Below are 20,582 nucleotides of genomic sequence, written 5' to 3'. Positions count from 1 at the left end.
TTATATAGGAAAGTTGAGTCGCGCGTGCGAGGGTATGAAATCTCTCGTGCCACACACACACACACGAATAGTCATCAGTGATTTAATTTCAGCCATTAGTCCCTCCAATGTCGTCGTGCTATACATTTCCGCATAGTGTCTAGTCCACTCAGTCTAGTCGACTATCATCCAATATCTCGAAATCTCCGTAAAAATCTTGTTTTTCTCAATGTCTATATACTCTTTAAAGTATACACTCGCGTTGTTTAAATGGCCATGAATTTTTATTACCATTTTACACTATATTTTCAGTACCGCGATAATACTTTTCTTCATTTACTTCTCTCTCTCTCTCTCTCTCTCTCTCTCTCTCTCTCTCTCTCTCTCTACTACAACTACTACCTCCCCTCCCCCACCTGCCCGCGCGATATTCCCAAGAATATAAGAAATCGATAGAATTTTGTTTTCTCTCATATAGTATACTCGCGATACGCATATATCTGTAGAATCAATTGTGTAAGGTCGTACTATATATATACTGCATATAGACATATATATAGTGAGAGCGCGCGCGCGGCATGGGTTTAACGCGTGTTCTCGATTAGCAGGAAAAATTTCAGTGAAACATGAATGAATGGTCGTCGAGTCGAAATGAAATGAGATGAAAGGTGGTGTGGTGAAGCGGGTGCCGAAAGACCAGCATCTTCTTAGTGTAGTGTATATCAGTGTGAGGAAAGAAAAAAATGTCCCAGCAAGATTCTCCCTGGGCCGAATTCAGCGGGCCTGACTCGAGGATATTCCGAGAGGGGAGGGAGGAGCGAGAGGAGAGTGGACAAATAAAGAGAGATTCGAGAGAAAGGAATAAAAGTTAAATGACGCTGTGCAGGTTCGTACATGTCCATTCGCTGCATCAAATTATATATATGTCTCTTTGAGTCTTACGAAGAATCCTTATATATATATATATACACATATATCCACACTCCCGAGCCCTTCTCCTAAACCGATCAGTGATTTCATCAATTTTCCTCCAATCAATATCATAACACGTACGTCGTCCAGCGCAATTAAACTTGTCCCGCATTGAAAATTATACACTCGATTAAACTAGGATCACTCGAGATTCGAGAGCGCAAGCACTCGTCGCCAAATGTGCATGCATATATAGATATATCGATCTGGAGCACAAAAATAGTATATATTATTCAACAATGTCTGCTGTGTGTAAATTATCGGTACGCTAGTTTTTCCAAGAGGATCGCACAACTCGTGTGAATATCAATGTGCCCCCCCCCCCCCCCCCACGCGCTTTGCCTTGTGCGTCCTTTTTCTCACTGCAACTAAATTCTCGATTATTAATTTAAATTGTAGAAAAACTGCATGGCAACGAGGATTTATTTGTCGGTCGAAGAGACCCGATGAAATTCCATGCACACATCCATCGATATATAGAGACAGTTTGTTTTTGTATACAAGCTCCTCGATGAGTCTCTCCCACCGCAGCGCGAGAGAGCACCGGGGAAAATTATAACATTGAAACGAAGACGATTGTACGCGAGGGTTGCTTGCTGCTAGGCTGAAAGAAATAATATACGAAGCTGCTGACTCACTATGATTACTGCCATGCAACTTTTCGACTCTGTCAGCTCGCTTGCGCAGGCAATATCAGAGGATTTCTCACTTGCCAGTTGGGAGTGACCTAAATCCAAATACGCGATGCGACGTCGTATGCGCGCCTCCTAGCTTCTTCTCTCTCTCTCTCTCTCTCTCTCTCTCTCTCTCTTCATCCACTCTATGCGTGTGTGTGTGTACATAGATGGCTGACACTGCCAAAGCCTGGATCAGGATCGGATGGTTACATTGCGAGGGATGCGTGCGTACCTTGATTACTTACCCTCAAATACGAATCTCTCCTATTAAATATGGATTATAGCATTGTTTTAATCAGAGCCGACAGAAGCGCGTCTAAAGGAGGGACCGGACTATCGCATGCAGTGCAGGGATAGTGATTCTTAGGAAGGGAGAGTGGGAGAGGGAGAGAGAGAGAGAGAGCTGGACTTTACTAAATGTTGCGACAATCACTCGAAATTATTAGCAACTTTCTTTTTGGAAATTCCTCCCCCATCCCATTCAACGATACTTCTATATACATATATATATATATATATATATATGAGCACGTTTAACGAACAATTGGTAATATCAATGAAGGTATGGCCCTTGATTCATCGATCGCTCGAGTCTTTTACGCTGATCGTGCGTCATGCTATAATAAAGCACGTCTTCTCTTATTTCTTAAGAAGGAAACTCGTAATGGAGGTCCGGAGTAAAGGAAATATCAGAGATGAGATGAGATAGATACCGCATTTATGATAAAAAGTTTATAGTGAATATTTCAAAGCTTAGGATTACCTCGAGTCCAATGATGGTTTGAATTAAGGAAGAGGTAGTCTCGTGGGACGGTTTCCATAGCTACCTATATATACCATTCTTGTTTCTCCGCTTTACTTTCCGCGCTGGCCCTTTCCAATATAATACGCCAAGCAGCCTCCTGCACACAACCCCTACATCCCCACCTATATACCTTATTCCTCTATATAGGTACATCTTTTTCTCCTTTGAGAAAACATCTCCTGGATGACAATCGTGTCGAAATATCTATTTTATCGATATACCTTGGTGCTGCTAACAATCTTTCCTCGCACATACGTATTAGATATATAATATCCTGTGCAATAATGTCGAGGAGCGTAATATTGGCCCAGTGCCTGAATGCAATTGGAAGAATAACGCACAAACATATTATGCGAATTACATATTTTTACTACCAATGCGCGAGAGAGAAATTCCAACCTTGCTACTTTCCTATACTTTAACGTTTAATCGAAAGAAAATTTAGTACATCGACTAGAAAATTGCATTGAACCTTCAGGCCCTTTAGCGATACACGAGGCACGCCATTTTTAGTACGCTCAGACTTATCGGTGCACCTTTGCAATAAACTTTATCATGACGCGTACACGCACACGCACGTTTCCTTTCAAAATTCAGTTTCGTCGATTCCTATATGAAAGGCAAAATATTATAATATGCTCTGCGTGATAATCGAGTTTAAGCGCGCTCATGTTCTCCTTTCTCAATATAAACGTTTATTTTTTTATTTTTTTTTTTGTGTGTGCATAATATCCACCTTAATTTGACAAATTTTTATACGTATATACGAGAAGAAAGATGCGACGGCTAGACAGCTGAGAGAATGTTTTGTCAGCAAGGGACGTAAGGGCCGGCCGGGTCGTCCGATTGGACATCGAACGCTTGCATATAGTATATATATACATAATGCACGCACGCACGCACGCACCGTTTCTTCAAGTGCATGCATGGGAGCTATGCGGGCTTCGATTCGAAACGGTCAGCTGGCTCTTGGCTGCTACATCTCATAAATGCAAACAAATCTCATTTACATGCACGGACGTGCTTTCTTCTTCATTGTCTAGATAGTGATTCAGACTCCTCGAAAGACTTTTTCACCGCATTTTTTTTCTATATTTCTCCATTTTTCTTATTCTACATATACTTCTTACCCGAATATCCCCATTAAATCACGGCAATAAGCTTTTTACGCTTGTTTCGCTTGCTAATATATACACAACTTCCTGCAGGTATAATTAACCTATGGATCTTTCCAAGCGACAACGCATGGTTTTACTGGCCTATATATTACTTTTATGTAAATTTGTTCGTGTGCCTTCGGAGTTTCTTCAAATTATACAACATTGAAAGGAAATTTTCCAAACATTTGCTTTTCTTGCCAAAATAGCCCTTCCTTATTTTAATACTAGCTGTGATATTGTATTAAAAATTGTTGCCTATAGTAATAATTAAAGGTTGACCGCGCGCGAAGAGGCTTGGGAGTTTCTTTAAACAAATTACAAATGCAAGTAAATTACCTCCCGAAGGGTTTAAGCTAAATTCCGAGGAAAGCTGCGAGGAGTAGAGTCAAGCGTGAGAGAGAGAGAGAGAGAGAGAGAGAGAGAGAGAGAGAGAGAGAGAGAGAGAGAGAGAGGAAACAAAGTTTGTCGAGCCAGGCGTTTACTAGCATCACTGAAGAGAAAAAGGTAAACGCTGTACGTGTGACGTTATCGGGGGTTTCTCTTTCTCTCCTCTCGATTCCTCTTGTCTCCCTCTCGTGCCTATTACATAAATTTTACAGCAGTATAGCTCTTCGGCACAAAACTCCCTCGATATATATACATGTGTGTATAAGAATACGCGCGCGCTTGGAATTTTTTTATCGAAGAACCTATTAAAATTGTATGAAAATAGTGGGAGATCCTTGTGTTTTCGCCTGGAATCACCCCTATGGATGATAAGGTTTCTGAGATTAAACGAGCGAGAAGTTATCTCATATCTCACAACCGCACACACGCACACACCGTACATGCACATATCTCCCTTTCTCTCTTCTCAAATCCTCCGACATGAATAACAGACAGATATATAAGAGCGCTCGACAATTTTCCCCCCTTGCGATAAAAATCTTAACAACTAATGCGCGTGTCCAATTCGGCATAAATCACAGTGATTCAGATTCGCGCATAATATCGAGTAAAAGGTCCATAGGGGCAAAACCAAATGGAGAGCTGCTTGGTGCGTTGGATGGAATTTTTTGAAAAATCCTAGTAGGCTGCATTGTTGGTTCATATACATCTATATATATATGTAGTGTTGATGAGGAGGAGGAAGAAGATTCTGCAGGTTATATGTAGAGTAGATTAAATAAATTTCAGTATGATATATGAAGAATCGATACTTATATTTCTTGTGGTTTTCAGCTACGGAAGCCAGTGTCGACGCTTTCGATCCCGGGGGCGATGAAGAACAGTGGTGGGATAGCCGGTGGACTAGGCGTAGGAAGCGGTGTCGGCGGCATTTGCGGCGGTGGAGGTGGTAGCGGTGGTACCGCAGGTGGCATCGGCATCGGCATCGGCGTTGGAGCTGTTGGGGGAGGGGGAGGCATCAACCTGAGCGGTACCGGATGTGGCAGCGGCAGCGGCATTGGCGTGGCCGAAGAAGCCTCGATCGCCTTGGTGGGCGTCCATTCGGAGTATCCGCGTTACGTCGACGAGCGTATGTTGTCCGGTGGAGGTGGCTCGATCAAGGGCCCATCGCGCGCCAGCATCGAGCCTGGCTCCAAGCACAAACCCAACGTCGGATACCGTCTCGGTCGACGGAAAGCGCTGTTCGAGAAACGCAAGCGCATCAGCGATTATGCCCTCGTTATGGGCATGTTCGGTATTATCGTCATGGTCATCGAGAATGAATTGTCCAGTGCCGGTGTCTATGGCAAGGTTCGTATGTATATACATACCATTTGGAATCCCTATTCCCTTTTCACATCCCCCCCCCCCCACCTCTCTCTCTCTCTCTCTCTCTCTCTCTCTCTCTACACGCTTTCAATTGTACAACGTGTCGCGTACAGGGCTACGAGGTTTCAGCGAATTAATGTGTAATTTATGCGTGCTCCATGCTTTTCTAATTATTAATATATTCTTGTGCTTTGGTTGAGAATATTCAGGGAGAGGAAGAGCTAGAGGACCATTTCCGCTAGCAATTCAAACCTCCACTTCCTTTCTATCTCGATCGCTCCGTGCATCCTCTCCGTTCTTACTCGATCCGCGAGTTCTCGGATATAACGAAAAATGAGATTTTATCCCAAGGATAAATATGTAATTTCTCCGTGTGTGTGTGTGTGTGTGTGTGTGTGCGCGCGCGCGCGCCATCTGTAATTACTATACTCATGGCCGAATTGCAGGGTATTGCGAGAAAGAAAGAGCTAGAGCGGGATCTTCTTGCAATTTCTTTCCTATACATTAGCATTTATACATTATACTCACCTATTCCTTGAAGTAGGTTTCTCTTACAATGGCTTCCTTATTTCTATGAATTAGCCTTACTATTTTTCAATATTCAATAACAGCGTGACTCTATGGCATAGTTTTAAGACGTCTTTGCATGGAAGAACGAATGGGAAAGAATACAGCGCGGTATGCGTAAAAGTCAATTATTTTAATATTGTAACACACCACTGTATGGTAATTATGAGACGTGCGTCGCTAATGTCATTATAAAAGTAGAAGCTTGAAAGGCGCCGTACCGTGCTGTACCTTAACTGTGGCGTAACGCGCCTTAGCAAAGACTCCCTATGAGAGAAGCCCTACCGACTGAGAAAGATATTAGAGTCTCTCGCGTATTACCTCGGCATCTTATTTACACTTAATTTCTAGGTGATAAAGTAGACGAGAGAGAGAGAGAGAAAGGTCACTATCCTAACTCCAAAGTATAACGTATAGGAAATTGCAATTTCTTGCGTATTGCACTCTAGTGAGTCAGCACAGTGCGTTATCGCTTGAAATGCTTCGTCCGATCGGCAAAGATTCTCTATAGTAGCATGCAGCATACTATATTATTGGCTCAATCCCAATAAGTAGTTAGATCTCGGAGAAACTTGGTCGAACGTAGCTTAACTTTGCCAAAGGAGTTTCACAAGCTCCGTATATCCACTTAATAATTAATTTTCCGAAACAACTGGTGAATAACTATAGCAACGATACTTGATGAAAAATTTTAGCAGTCTCAACGTTGAAGCTGGGCTCAGTTTAGGATACGCGTATATTGCGTTAATCGACCGCGCGAGAAACATTTTCTTAACTCTATTACAATGTTCACCGAGCACGTCCGCGGTATCATATCTCATAAATAAAACATTTGACAAACGAGAGGGCGAGGGTTTAAGACTCGTAATGTTGCTATGGCTACGACATGATTCATTGCTGCGCATGTCAGATTCGACCCATGCCACTCGTTATTTGGTCACGCCCTTTGAAATTAGTATAAAAACGTCTGATTAGAATTCTCTAGCTTGATTTTTGCAAAAACGACTATCCTTCTCCAGCATTCTGTATAGCCATTCGTATATGCTCGTACATACGTATGTATATGTACAGCTCGTGTATGCGCATGGAAGATGCGCGAGGGAACTCGCATCTCCCTTCAAAAGCCACGTTGCGCGCGTTTCGTGCTTTAACCATTCATTAGAGACCCCGTGATAATTATTAGAAAATGCAATTGAACATGGTATAGCTTACTAGAATTTACATATGAATTGTTAAATTGCTTAGAATTCGGTAGGGCGTGCTTCATTAGAGTGTACATATATATATATACCTATACTGAAGTATAATAAAGGTAAAGTACGAGAATTCTCCGGTTATAAGCTCGTGTAAAAGACATTTCGTATAGCGTTCCGTTAAACGACTCAATTGGCTAAGAAAGATGGTGAATAGAGTTGAATTCCTGTTGAAAGGGAGTTATACGCAAATGCAATTGTCAAAGCTTTTTCTAATTATCTTATTGTCATTGTTTTAGGCCTCCTTTTACTCGACAGCCCTGAAAACCCTGATCTCTGTGTCTACTGTGATACTGCTCGGCCTCATATTTGCATACCATGCCTTAGAAGTTCAGGTAGGTACAATGACATGTATGGTTTGTTGCGGTAGCACAGGCATGAATTGTATATATAATATGTACACTATGCAATACTTCATTTGCCTGCTGCACACAATTGGCACAACTCTTTTTTTTTTTTCTCTCTTTTTTCCTTTTTCCTCTCTCCTATTTCCTTGTTTTCTTCCAGTAGTCAGCCTGTGTACAAAGCTTGCATTAGCTTTTATTTCTACACCGTAGGTCTACACACGGACACACAGCGAACCAAAAAAAACCAGTAGCTCACTGCTATCGATTTTCTTCTACTGCTCTGTTTTCGTCAACACGATCAACTTGCCAACTTTTTCATACTTTAGTCTCATTCTATCGCTCTCTTCTTTCTTCCGTTATACATTCTTATTATTATTTGCCTCACGGATACTACTAGACACAACTGACATGTCACTAAATTTTATGGGTGTACATGCAGCAACTATCTACGCGACACCGTAGAAAAGGTTTTAACAGCAGCTCAGTTTCTCGTTTATTGCAATTTTGGATACATATGCTTCTTCGCATCCGAATGCCATGCGTTAAATCAGTCATAATGTTTGCTGATGGAAGTAGTGGTAGTAGTATGTGGGAGAGATTCAGAGTGTTTGTTGGTGAAAAATGCAAAAGTGTCTCTATAAGGATATGGTAGTAAAGCTATTTAAAACAGATAGGGGAAGCCCGGGCAAAGCGGGTCACTGTCCTTAGACTTTTATGTAAACAATAAGTGTTAATATTTTGATTTCGTGATATTGATACAACAGTTATGAATGTAAATTAGTAGCATTTCGTTGGTAGAGACGTATTCTATAAAAGTAGTGGCAATTAAATCAGTTTTGTTGACGCCGATAAAAATTTTAAAGGTTAGTTTTTTCTAGATCATTTAAAAAGTATTATAATTATTTCTTTATTCTTGATACTATTTCGAACCAGCGTTATTTAGCTTTAAAATAATATGCGAAAATATTGTTTTGGATAATTTTCTTAAAAGTTATAATTATTTAACTAAAAAGTGTACTCTCGGGCAAAGCGGGTCAAAAACACTTTTTTTTATTCTTTGCATAAACAAAAATTATGAAATTAAATGTTGTTGATTGTTTTATTACTTTATAGTCAGATAATTACCCTGACTAATGACACCGAGAATGTTTGATTATCAATTAAAAACGCAGTTTTCTTGATCTACAAAGCTTAAGTAGCCCGCTTTGGGCTACCTTCCCCTATACCAAATTGCCACAACTGTACGGACAGATTGGGAAGAGAATTCTAAGAGAGAGCGATATATCCGTCCTTCCTTCCATTTCCAGTGAATATAGTAGAATAGTTTTTTGTCAAAAATCATCATGCGATATTCTCGATAAGCACTCGTGAAGATCACCATTGAGATATCAATGTTTTAGTTGATGCTTAAATTTAGGCTGGAGAATAGCGAGGAGAGACACTTTCCGACGTTTGCAGCTGTCCATTACTATATATCCAATTGAGGAAACTTTAAGAGTTTGTCTGGCTCGAAATCATATGGGCTAAATTCTTAATGATACTAAAGCACGTTTTTGGCACGTGTTCTTTTCTTCTCTTTTCTTTTCTTTTTCTTTTTCTGTTTGTCCCCATTGTTCTCCATCGACTGCAATATGCAAAGCTGTACTCTCAAAGGTGATTAAGCAGAGAAATGGAAGACAGTGAATAGAGACAAATTAGAGGCTTGCGCAAGCAGTGAGGCAAGCGTTAATTGTTGTTGGGACAGTGGATAATCGATTAGAAAACGAAATGATTGAATAACAAAAGTATAGTGTGTGTCGTGTGCGTACAGATATTTTTTCTCAAACTTTTTTCACAGTCGACGCAATTTTCAGTAATGATGAGTATGTCAGTTTCAGCAGTCATGATTCTTGACAGTTAATAATGCAGGCATACGAGGCAAAGCATTGCAAATGAAACGGGGGCTGGAATCGACAAATAAGCTAGCAAGATATATCGTGTCGCTCAATAAAGTCACGTTTGTATGTGTGTGTGTGTGTGTGTCCTTAGCATTCTCTGATGCCTTAATGAGAAATTCAAGCGGTTCGAACCATACTGTGTACTTGAAAATATGAATATATACCACAGATTAAACATCCGTTCAATGATTTTTCCTCGTTGAAATATACATAGTATACATTAATCATCATAAATTGTGATAACGCGGAAAATCGAAACGATTGATTGAAACTAAATTAAAACGTGTACTCGTATAAGGGTCGACGTTAATTCTTTAACACATGGTGCACAAGTGTATCCTCTCTACGTATATAGGTTTTCCTTGTCCTCGCCTCTTTCCCCTGCTCTGTGTACACGTTGCCTCCACCCCCCCCCCCCCCCTCCCCTCCCTTATATTACTCTTTTTCAATCAACCTCTCTTCGATCTTAAGATCTTGACTCTCCCCTCCGTAACGATGACTAATAACGCTGTTTTTCTTATCGAAAAGACTACCACAAGCGCGGGCATGTCCGCACGCCCACACACACACACACACACACACACACACACACTTAATATCGCGTTTACAAAGTTTCAACAGCCTGAAAATTCTTCTCTATTTAAATGAATGTTACAGAAGCATGGAGGATGTCTAGAAATATTCAACCGATACTTTGAGTTCGACGTGTAGCAGAGCCCTTGCATCCAGTTATGCGTAGATAGAATTACAGACGTGATTGAAGCGGCCAATAGGAGATGTCGCGTTACTACTAGGGAATCGTGCACTAGTCAAGGACGTGATTGTAACCACCAATTACAAATGTATGGAGTCAAGCAAAAGCACACAACTATAGTCTCTCTCTCTCTCTCTCTCTCTCTCTCCCTCCCCCCCTCCCCCCTCCCCCCATCCACCTTATTAATATTTCACCTAATCTTAACCAAGCTGTACTACGATTATAGCATATAGTCATCGTCGAATGCGCAACTGTGTATATGACCGATCCAAACGAAAATTTGATAAATTTAAAATAACTGCAATAAGGAGATAATGAAAACAACTGCCTTATATCATGGATATCATTGCGGACTATACCTATATATATATATATATATATTATAAAATGATAGACCAGTGTGTATATGCTTTGGCTTGGTTGGTTTAGCGAGATTTGCTCTTCCAGCTTTGCACCTCTAAACTCTAATGAGTCATTGACCCCTTTCAACCTGTTGACTGTCGTTTATCAATGATTTGCATTCAGAGATTTATCTCACCTATATCAGAGATCTCTATGGAAAAGCCTCCCAAACAGCTGCCTCGATGCGAACTTTAGCTCCGCCGACGTTACACTACTCGAATTTATTACGAACGATTCATCATGTCTGCTGCACGCAGCGTTCTTACAACATTATTATTGGCAGCTTGGACGTTTTCTGACAGGCATAAGTGGAAAAAGGCTCGCCTTGTGTGTGTGTGTGTGTGTGTGTGTGTGTATGAAAATTACGGTACATATATGAAATTGGAAAAGAAAGAGTTCAGGAGCAAAAGGCCCAAGAAATACGAGTAGAAAAATATTGCTCGACACGGCTAACTTTTGTATATTTATCTACACACACACAAATATATATATATATATTGCATGCATGGATGTGTTTTGCTCCTATACTGTCTATAGTTTATCAGAAATTAGCTCACAGTATGTATTCTCTTGCACGAATGTTTACTCACTGATTGGAAAAGTTTAGGCTCGATTAATCGCTATTTATGTAGATGAATGCTACATAATTTGTGATATGTTTTAATGCCTCCATTGTCGACGCTCTCCCCAACAGCTGTTCATGATCGATAACTGCGCGGATGATTGGCGCATCGCAATGACTTGGCAAAGGATTTCACAAATCTCCATAGAACTAGGGATTTGCGCGATTCATCCGATCCCCGGGGAGTATTACTTCCTATGGACGACCAAATTGGCTAACAAGGGCGGTGACATGGGCTCCAAGTGGGTGCCATACGACGTCACGTTATCACTACCAATGTTCCTCAGACTCTACCTCATCTGCCGTGTAATGCTACTGCACTCGAAGCTCTTTACCGATGCTTCCTCGCGTAGCATAGGAGCCTTGAATCGCATCAACTTCAACACTAGATTTGTTTTGAAGACTTTGATGACTATATGTCCTGGTACCGTTCTCTTGGTCTTCATGGTTTCCCTCTGGATCATCGCCTCGTGGACCCTCAGGCAATGCGAGAGGTAAGCTGCTAATACTTCCATCCCCTCCCTCTTTACACAAATTCTCTCCCTCTCTCTCTCTCTCTCTCTCTCTCTCTCTCTCTTTCTCACACATGACACGCGAGATAATTTTCTTAATATACCGTTACCCAATGCATATAACTTATCTTCCCGAAATCGCAATTTCTTCCTTCGCTCGACATGTATACCGTTTGTCATTAGTCAAAGATACATACATTTATATATACTTAATAAGAAAGGTTTAATCTGCGATTTATATACAATACAATATATGATTATATAATATTATAGAGAATCCATCTTCTACCTACCTCCTTATCTCAATCACACACACACACACACACACACACACAAGTGTCACGCTCTGTGCCATATAAATAATATTTGCATCAAAGGTTTCACGACGAGGAGCATGCGAATCTTCTCAACGCCATGTGGCTTATCGCTATCACATTTCTAAGCGTCGGATTTGGTGATATTGTACCCAACACATATTGTGGCCGTGGTATAGCTGTTTCTACCGGTATGATGGTAAGCTCGAGACATTTCAGTCACATTCATCTCTTTACTGGAAACCATTCTTTCGATTATGAATTAACATTGCAGGGAGCTGGTTGCACAGCGCTCTTGGTGGCTGTAGTGTCGAGAAAGCTAGAGTTAACGAGAGCGGAGAAGCACGTTCACAATTTCATGATGGATACACAATTGACGAAAAGGGTAAGAGAATTTATTCCATTAATGGGGTGGGTGGGGGGGGGGCATGAAACAGCATTCTCTCTCTCTCTCTCTCTCTCTCTCTCTCTCTCTCTCTCTCTCTCTCTCTCTCTCTTTCTCTCTGTCTCATGTAGTATATAGCAACTGTATACGTACATTTTTTCCCTTAAAGCTCAAAAATGCCGCTGCAAATGTTTTGCGAGAAACTTGGCTGATATACAAGCACACTCGTCTGGTGAAGCGCGTTAATCCTGGTCGCGTGAGAACGCACCAACGGAAATTCCTTTTAGCAATTTATTCGTGAGTATATCGATCCTTATTTGTAAAGCATTCGTATTTAGGGTGAACCCTACCAAGTCGGGTTAACTCAACCCAGAGTTAAAAAGTGGTATAGTTCCCGTTACATTAACTATACCACTTTAACTCTGGGTTAAGTTAAGCCGACTTGGTAGGGTTCACCCTTATTCGTAATTAACGCAGAATATATGTTTAGGTTACGGAAAGTAAAGATGGATCAACGAAAATTAATGGACAATGCCAATACGATAACCGATATGGCCAAGGTGAGAATATAAAGCGTGTGTGCGCTGTTTATCAAGCCTTGAGACTGTTTGAAGGCACAGCCGGTGGTTTTTTGATTGATCCAGACGCAGAATACGGTTTACGAGATTGTATCGGACATGAGCACACGACAGGATGGTTTGGAAGAGCGGCTGGTAGGTTTGGAAGATCGACTGGTGGGCCTGGAAGAGAAATTGAGCACGATGCTCGGACAACTGGAGCTTCTGCCGGAAGAGCTGACGAGGTGCTTGGCTCAACACGCGGAACGAATGGAACAGCGAAGAAATTTCTTACATCCGGATACGGCGGTTGCCATAGCGTCCAGCGGCGGAGCCAGCGTGGCGTCTGCCGGGAACAGTCTTGGCTTAGGGATGTCGGGCGGCAACGTTTCCGGCCATCATCACCCCTTTGTCGGCCTGTCCAATCCGCCAGCGTTATTACCACACTCGAGAAGCGTTCCCAACGCACCCAGCACGATGTCGCTTCACCCCTGGCCGGTTAGTCCGGTACTGCCGCCCGTCTCCAGTCGTACGCCACACTTGGTACCGGAAACCGGAACAGCCGCTGCCGCCGCCGCCGCCGCCGCCGCCGCCGCTGCTGCCGCCGCCGCCGCCGGAAGATATCACAGCGGTCTCGCTCATAGCACGCTCGCTACTACCAACACTTCTCAATCCGTTACCAGACTCGCCTCTCAAGCTGGAATGGGTGGTCTTGGCAATAGCCAGGGCTCCGATACGTCCGCGCACAGCTGAGTCTCGTCTTTGCAGCCGCAGCATTCGTATTAGACGACTCGCTCCTCTTCGTCGAGTGAGAATCTTTCTCCTCTCCCTCCCTTTTCCCTTCTCAATACAATCTACGTCGCGCGTCGTACCTTCCCTCATCCTCTAGGGTTAAACCTCGAAGAATCTTTGCGTTTCCCTCAAGCATGCTCGTCTCGTGTTGCGTAACACGGCGCGTGTCTTTGTTCGAGTTCCAGAGTGAGAGACACGCGTGTTAAAAAGCTCCGTTTACCTCGTTTAATGGGATATAATCTATTTTTTACAGTCATGTAGCCATTTAGAGAGTCGTTGATCAATTAATATCAACGTCTGGTGGATAACACAAATGTTTCATTCACTTTTATCGTCGCGTATATAGCTTGCAGCTATATATATATATATATATATAGTAACGAGCGTGTGACACTTTCGTTGAAAAAGGGTCCAATTCCTTACGTTTTAAGAATGGCCTTTCCTCCCAAAGGACACAAAAAGCTTGCGTTGAGGGCTAGGGTCTAATTCTTCTAACTCTATAGGGTACGACGTGGCTTCTTCCACTCGCGCTGCGTGCTGCGTCTCTGCCCAACTTGCGTGCCTGAAAACTTTCTTCTTCATCTGTTTACACCTCGTGTAAGCGCCAACGGTTTCGTACAATGAGCATCGCGAAGAGAAACGTACGAGTTCTTCTTTCGATTAGTTTAGTGGCTCTTAAAGCAACGTCTATATGCATCGCATTTCTCCAAATCCCTCTTGCCTAATATCTATCTACTGTACTGAATTACACTTATAAGCAGTAAACATACTTTCTGACCATGTTCAAAGTGTAGACATTTCTTTCCGAGAAAAGCTATATGATCATTGAACAAAGTGCTTTTAACATATTGTCGCACAATTTGTATTAGATAAAACGCAGAAAAACTATAACATTAACTGGTAGCACGACTTTCGCGAGAGGATGGATATTGCTGGTCACTGATAGTGGTAGCTACATGCATTTACTATCGTAAGCAATAAAATATCTGTAAAACTAGCTGACAATTGCAAGTTCGAGAGTGCATGGGGATTGCGCTTAACCAAGCTAACTCATCACCCATAAAGCGCTCGACACTACGTTAGCTTATTAATTTCATTAAATGCAGAACGATAAGAGCTTTAAGAGTCACGATTGAAAGATAAAAAGACAGTGCTGAAAAACAAAAGGTAGAAAAGACAGAGAAATGAAGGAGTATGCAAAGTGATCTTATCCACTTTAACGTCCGTAGGTAAAATAAGATAGAAAATAATCGCGTTAACGTATACAGTATATGGTGCACGGGTATTCATAGGGCTATGTTTCTACCAAAGGGGGGGAATTTTTTACTCTGGACGCGCGCGTCAACTCCACTGTGCAAATCCACGGGGCATGTGTACGCGAGTATCTCGTATACTATATAAAAGAAAGGTGAGAAAGCGGTCTCGATAAGAGAATGAGATTAATCGATATTTCATGACTTTTTCTTCAATAATACACTGTACTAATGCGCAGCCGTAAATGAAAAGAGTTGATCCTCTCTAGTGTAACATGTATCTTGAAGATATACTATATATATATATATATACATATACTAGTTTCGGTACTGATGACTCTAGTTCAAAGATAAACGAGAAAGAAAGATACGAAAATAGAGAAAAGAATGATTAAGAAATAATCGGGACCTGGTTTGTCTTGTCCGTCATTTCTTTTTCTTCGAAAGCATTGTTTCGCGGAATTCTTTCAAGACGCGAAAAGTGGGACCAAAATGTCACACAATTATACAAAATATAAAAATTCTCTCAAGCTCTTCTCTTCCACAACGCCTATCTTACTCTACCGTATACATATGATGTATCTTTTCGAAAACCTCTCTTTCTCTCTCTCTCTCTCTCTCTCTCTCTCTCGCAACTTAACATACCGGACTCGACACAACTCTACAATATTTTTATATAGATTTCTTAAAAGTGCATTATAGTGCCAGGAAGACCATGCCAAGTAAAACAGTCTCAAATTATGGAATGTTAGATAAATAGAGAAGCCAGTTCTACATAAATAGCTATTAACACCTATGTACACATGTACAATATTGTATAAGTAAATGTGTGTATCTTTTAACAAAAAATATTTATTGATACGGCGCACGATCATGAATGGAAAGCAAATGGCTTTGGAAGGTGTCACAGCGTTTTGATTGCTTTTACAAATGAACCTTTCAGAATCTCAAGAGTTACAAGTTTGAGCTATATCGGTGAATAATGCCAATAAAAACGATATACTGCATTTACCACGTACAAAAATCTGCATAGCATGACTAACGATCCAAACAGAAAATTAAGCAAACTACGCGTTACGCTACGCGATATTTTCGTTTTAGCCGCAACTACTCAATATTCGATAGATCGCTTGTAAAAGTTATGTGCTCTATGATCCTGCCAAACCAAGTATTATACGCAAAATGTGATAGTTAAAGCTGTAGTCTGTTTTCAAAAGGTATACGTATAATACCCCCGTATGTTTTGTGCAGCGCTTCTTTTCCGAAGAAAGCGCCAGTTATTATTGTGTGCGTGCGTGCGTGTATGGTTAGTGTGCGCGCCACTCACGGAGAGCTCGAGCGACCATTTTAATTAGAAATTAATCAAACGAATTTCGCAAAGCGTGTAAATATTAGACGGCATTTAGGCAAATGACCAATTCAGTTGACAAAACTTCGTTTCTACAATTGACATTGTTCACAGGGACAGGGTCATTGTGCTCCAACGCGCCTATTATGCTGCACGTACGCTTACCGTTTAAGTGAAACTAGGCTGCGGGTCTGTAAATCGATTAGTCTCTTTGATACAGGGCTAAAAGTGATTTAGAAAGTAATTTCATAAATATACGATAAAATATTATCAACATTTAATATAATAAATCACACTAATCGCGCGCGATTGTTAACTATATTGTTGATTTACTTCTCAACTTACGCAACGCGTAATTGTTTTTTTTTTTTTTTTTCCAACTTTTCTTTATACCTATATTATTATAATAGTAATGAATTTATTAGGGAGGGAATATTTGTGCTCTCTTTGGCGATAGATTTGTAAGAGAGTGCGTCCAAGCCAGAGTAACGACGTTGAATTGAACGAACAAACGAAAAACCACAAAAAAACAAACAAACGAAGGAAAAAAACAAAAAAACAGCAACAAAAAACAAATAGAAACAAAACAAAGCAAAAAAAGGTTGAAGTAAAGTAACAATGAGAGAAAATTCGTCAAACGAAAATTCTTCCTCGCACGCAACAATGTGAAGCTATAAAGCAAAATATCTATAATATCCTAGCTAGACTAAATTAAACGATACTCGCGCGCGGCGTCAATGATTCTTATGGTTGCACAGCCTATGTTAAACTCGTATTCTATTACATCATACATATACATATACGCATATACATATACGTTCAATGAGAGATTATTTCAAGACTAATATGCTTCTTCTTTTGATATCTTTCATTAATTCGCATGTAGGCATTGAACTCGAAATCTGACCAATTTTTCAAGTTTACTCGAAGGATGATAATTACTCGTAGTAACATAATAGTTATCATTGCAAAAATCTCTTCGTCGCACTATCTTGGAGGTAGTGGAGTGTGTGTATATATGTTACCTAACCCCCCGGATAAAGTATGAAATTTATAACACATATAGAGTATAAATAAAAAACATATATTGATTAATTAATTATATTTCTAAAGTTACAATAAGGCAATTTAACAACATTCTATGAGGATGTCAATAGGATTATATGATATTATAAGTGGACATGTAGGAATCACTTTATCTCATTGTTTTGTTTTGTTGTCTATATACCGTTCGCGTTCTCTAATCGATGAATTAGGCATGAAACCAATCTAAAGATTCGTAGAATAACAAAGTGTTGCTGAGAGACTTTTGGCTCATTAGTTGAGGAATGTGATGTTACCGATACACTTGACGTTAAAATAATTTTAGCCATGTTTCTCTCTTGGTTAAAATAATTGTTCCTGATTTTGCGAGGGCTTATCACGATCATTACTTTCCTGCCCTCTAAGAAAGTGTATATCGCTTTTTGATAAAGAATTTCAGGTATGAATATGCGTGAGAAAACAAAAATTACGTTCACTGATATACTATAATATACATATAAAGCCTCTTGTGTATCGACTTGTCAGAAGGTGGCTATACGTTTTGAACGCCTCTCTCGACGTATTCCCTCGAATATGAATCTCGCATCGCGCAAGATAATCTGCTGGGAGTAAGTCCGAGGCGTGCCGATAAGTCAATATATATATATATATATATATATATATATATATATATATACGAGGCTCGATTACGCATAGCAAGCATCAGTTATATCGTCTGTTGATCAAAAGCGCAAAAAGAAAGGAAGGAAGAAGAAAAGAAAGGAGAGAAAAGAAAAGAAAAAAAAAACAGCTTATCGCGGGCGAGGAGCGCCTTTCAACGGTTTGTACAAGAATTAAAGTTATATAAACTGCGTATAATTATTTACTATATATTGCTATTGTTATTATTATTACTGTTGCAACACACACAACACTAATATATTCTGCTACAACTACTACTATTTATGAATAATAATATAGTAGCGTTTAAACGGTTTTATCTTTCAAGCTATTTATTACAAAACCTTTACCAATGTTACTGATGCAGCAACTGTCGCCGTTTAATCGTTACGTAAAATGACCAAAAATTATTCATCGATACTATATACGTGTATATAGTATCGTAATCGATAGGATGTTGATGATATCTAGCAAGTGTATAATTCGAAAATGCGCTTTCAAACGACCTAGTATACTTTTCATTGAAAGTACGCAAAGAGTAAGCAGCGCCAATAATGAAGCAATTTAACATGATTTTTGTTAAAACAATGAATGCGTGGAGTTTAATATCTCTGGCTCATTTGTGAAATACACCTAGAATATATTAAACAATAGTAATACTTGACCCTAATTTGGTAAAATATCAAGATTCACAAATTTCACAACTTAAATTAAAATAATAAGTATAACTTAAAATATGAATGGATTGCCTAAAGCAGTTGCTTCTATGTGGCCTTTCAATGCGAAAAGATCCTATAAAAGGTCTATTATACCTATATATATATATATATATATATATATATATGGATTACGAAAAAAGTCATCGTACACAGGGTTTTGTTATATCCTCTGAATAAGACGATGGATGTGAATTCTATTAAGATTATATATATATATATATAAATAACAATGTTCAAGGATTATACGCGTTTTAATATGATTACATAGATATATATAATTGATTATAAAAAGGAGAGTCTACTTTCGCTTGAGAATAATATGCGTATTACTGGTTTCAAGGGATTAATTCATGCCAACCAAAACAATCTAAAAAGGAGAAGGGATTTTTAAAGGAAAGATCTTTTATATACAATTTTTAGGTTTTGCCTTTATTGTAAAAAAAAATGATTAAGGATTGAAAACTCTTTTTCCTTGGCGACTTTCGATCAGCCGCGATAAGTGTACCTGCATATGGTGAATCATCTCCGCTTTATTTCCCAGACAGAAGAAATCGTGTCGACTAAGGCGAGACATGGCTGGAACTAAATAATAAATCTTTAATATCTCAATAACTTTATAATAAACGAACGCCTAGCTAGACATAAGATTTCGATAAGAGAATTCTTTTTAATATCTCTTACCCTTTCTAGGTATTTCGGAATCGCACGAATCAATCCAAAGTCAAGTATATATATATATATATATATATATATAAGCAACATAATGTTCATATGACACTGAGGATTTAAAAGAAACAATGTACAATATACTAGAACAGGCGATAGAGATAATATCATTAAAGTATTCATTTAGAAAAAGTAATTAAATAAAAATATGTGTGCGCGCACGCGCGTGAATGTATATATATATATATTATATAATATATACAATATTGTTTTATAGTCACACTTTTTTAGCGAGGTCTTAAGAAAAATGTTACACAACGATGCTAATATTATCCTTATATTGTTATTTCTATACCACGATTAATTAAGATATTAAATTGAAAAATAAATAGAAATTCAGAAGAAGAGAAATGATATATCGTCTGCAGCGTTTAATTTACTGAATCAATTTTCACGCAACGAATCTTGAAAGTAGTCAATGTATCTAATCAACTTAAAAAATACCTTAGCGGTAGAAAGATTATAATCAGGAATATATAGATGCCAAGAATATGTTAATTATAGCTTTCCATGTAAGAAAATTGATCAGGATGATGAAATCTTCCGTTAGATCGATATCATATATATATATATAGGAGCGTTGACGATAAAAATTGATTAACCATTTAAAAGGAACACGAGTGAAGTAAAATGTAAATAACGAGCATAGGGATGACAAATGTAGAAAATATTTTTAAACAAAAAAGAAAGAAAACAAGAACGAAAAAAAACGTTTGCGTACGGCACTAATGTAAGCAGCGGACATGAGCCTATTTATTTAATAACTTCTCCAACCCTTATAGGAAGAGTTAACATAGGTGGCAGTAAGAATGATGTAAATGAGAAGCAAGTCTAACAATAATAAGCTGCTACCACCCAATTTTCAACACTAGCAAAGCGAGTGAGTATTACATATAATTGAAATATTTATATGACGTAACTTATTTCCAAGCTGAAGGTAAATAAATTTTCAAGTCCAAGTTAAATATATATTTCATAATTTTTTCTATCATACCTTTGTATTTCTATTTAAATGTTATACTAGAGTTTCAGAGGCATTGTA

At 39.3% G+C, this 20,582-nt stretch overlaps 1 protein-coding gene across 1 annotated transcript in view; it reads left to right on the top strand.

Moving 5' to 3' along the window:
- The window catches only part of SK (small conductance calcium-activated potassium channel), a 35,966-nt gene extending 15,388 nt beyond the window's left edge, over positions 1–20,578 (top strand). Inside the window, exons 6-13 of the mRNA XM_066739877.1 lie at positions 4,815–5,330; positions 7,408–7,503; positions 11,303–11,724; positions 12,120–12,255; positions 12,331–12,441; positions 12,611–12,738; positions 12,932–13,001; positions 13,086–20,578. Coding sequence (XP_066595974.1) covers positions 4,815–5,330; positions 7,408–7,503; positions 11,303–11,724; positions 12,120–12,255; positions 12,331–12,441; positions 12,611–12,738; positions 12,932–13,001; positions 13,086–13,751 — 2,145 coding nt within the window. The 3' untranslated portion in view covers positions 13,752–20,578. The remainder of the gene's footprint in view (positions 1–4,814; positions 5,331–7,407; positions 7,504–11,302; positions 11,725–12,119; positions 12,256–12,330; positions 12,442–12,610; positions 12,739–12,931; positions 13,002–13,085) is intronic.
- Positions 20,579–20,582: the final 4 nt, after the last annotated feature.

This window comes from Prorops nasuta, unplaced genomic scaffold, assembly GCF_024137725.1.
Source record: "Prorops nasuta isolate Cenicafe-Biocafe unplaced genomic scaffold, Cenicafe_Pnas_1.2 PNAS00021, whole genome shotgun sequence".
Lineage (NCBI taxonomy): Eukaryota > Metazoa > Arthropoda > Insecta > Hymenoptera > Bethylidae > Prorops > Prorops nasuta.
Note: the sequence above shows the minus strand (reverse complement) of the source record. Positions and strands in the feature narration are given on the sequence as shown.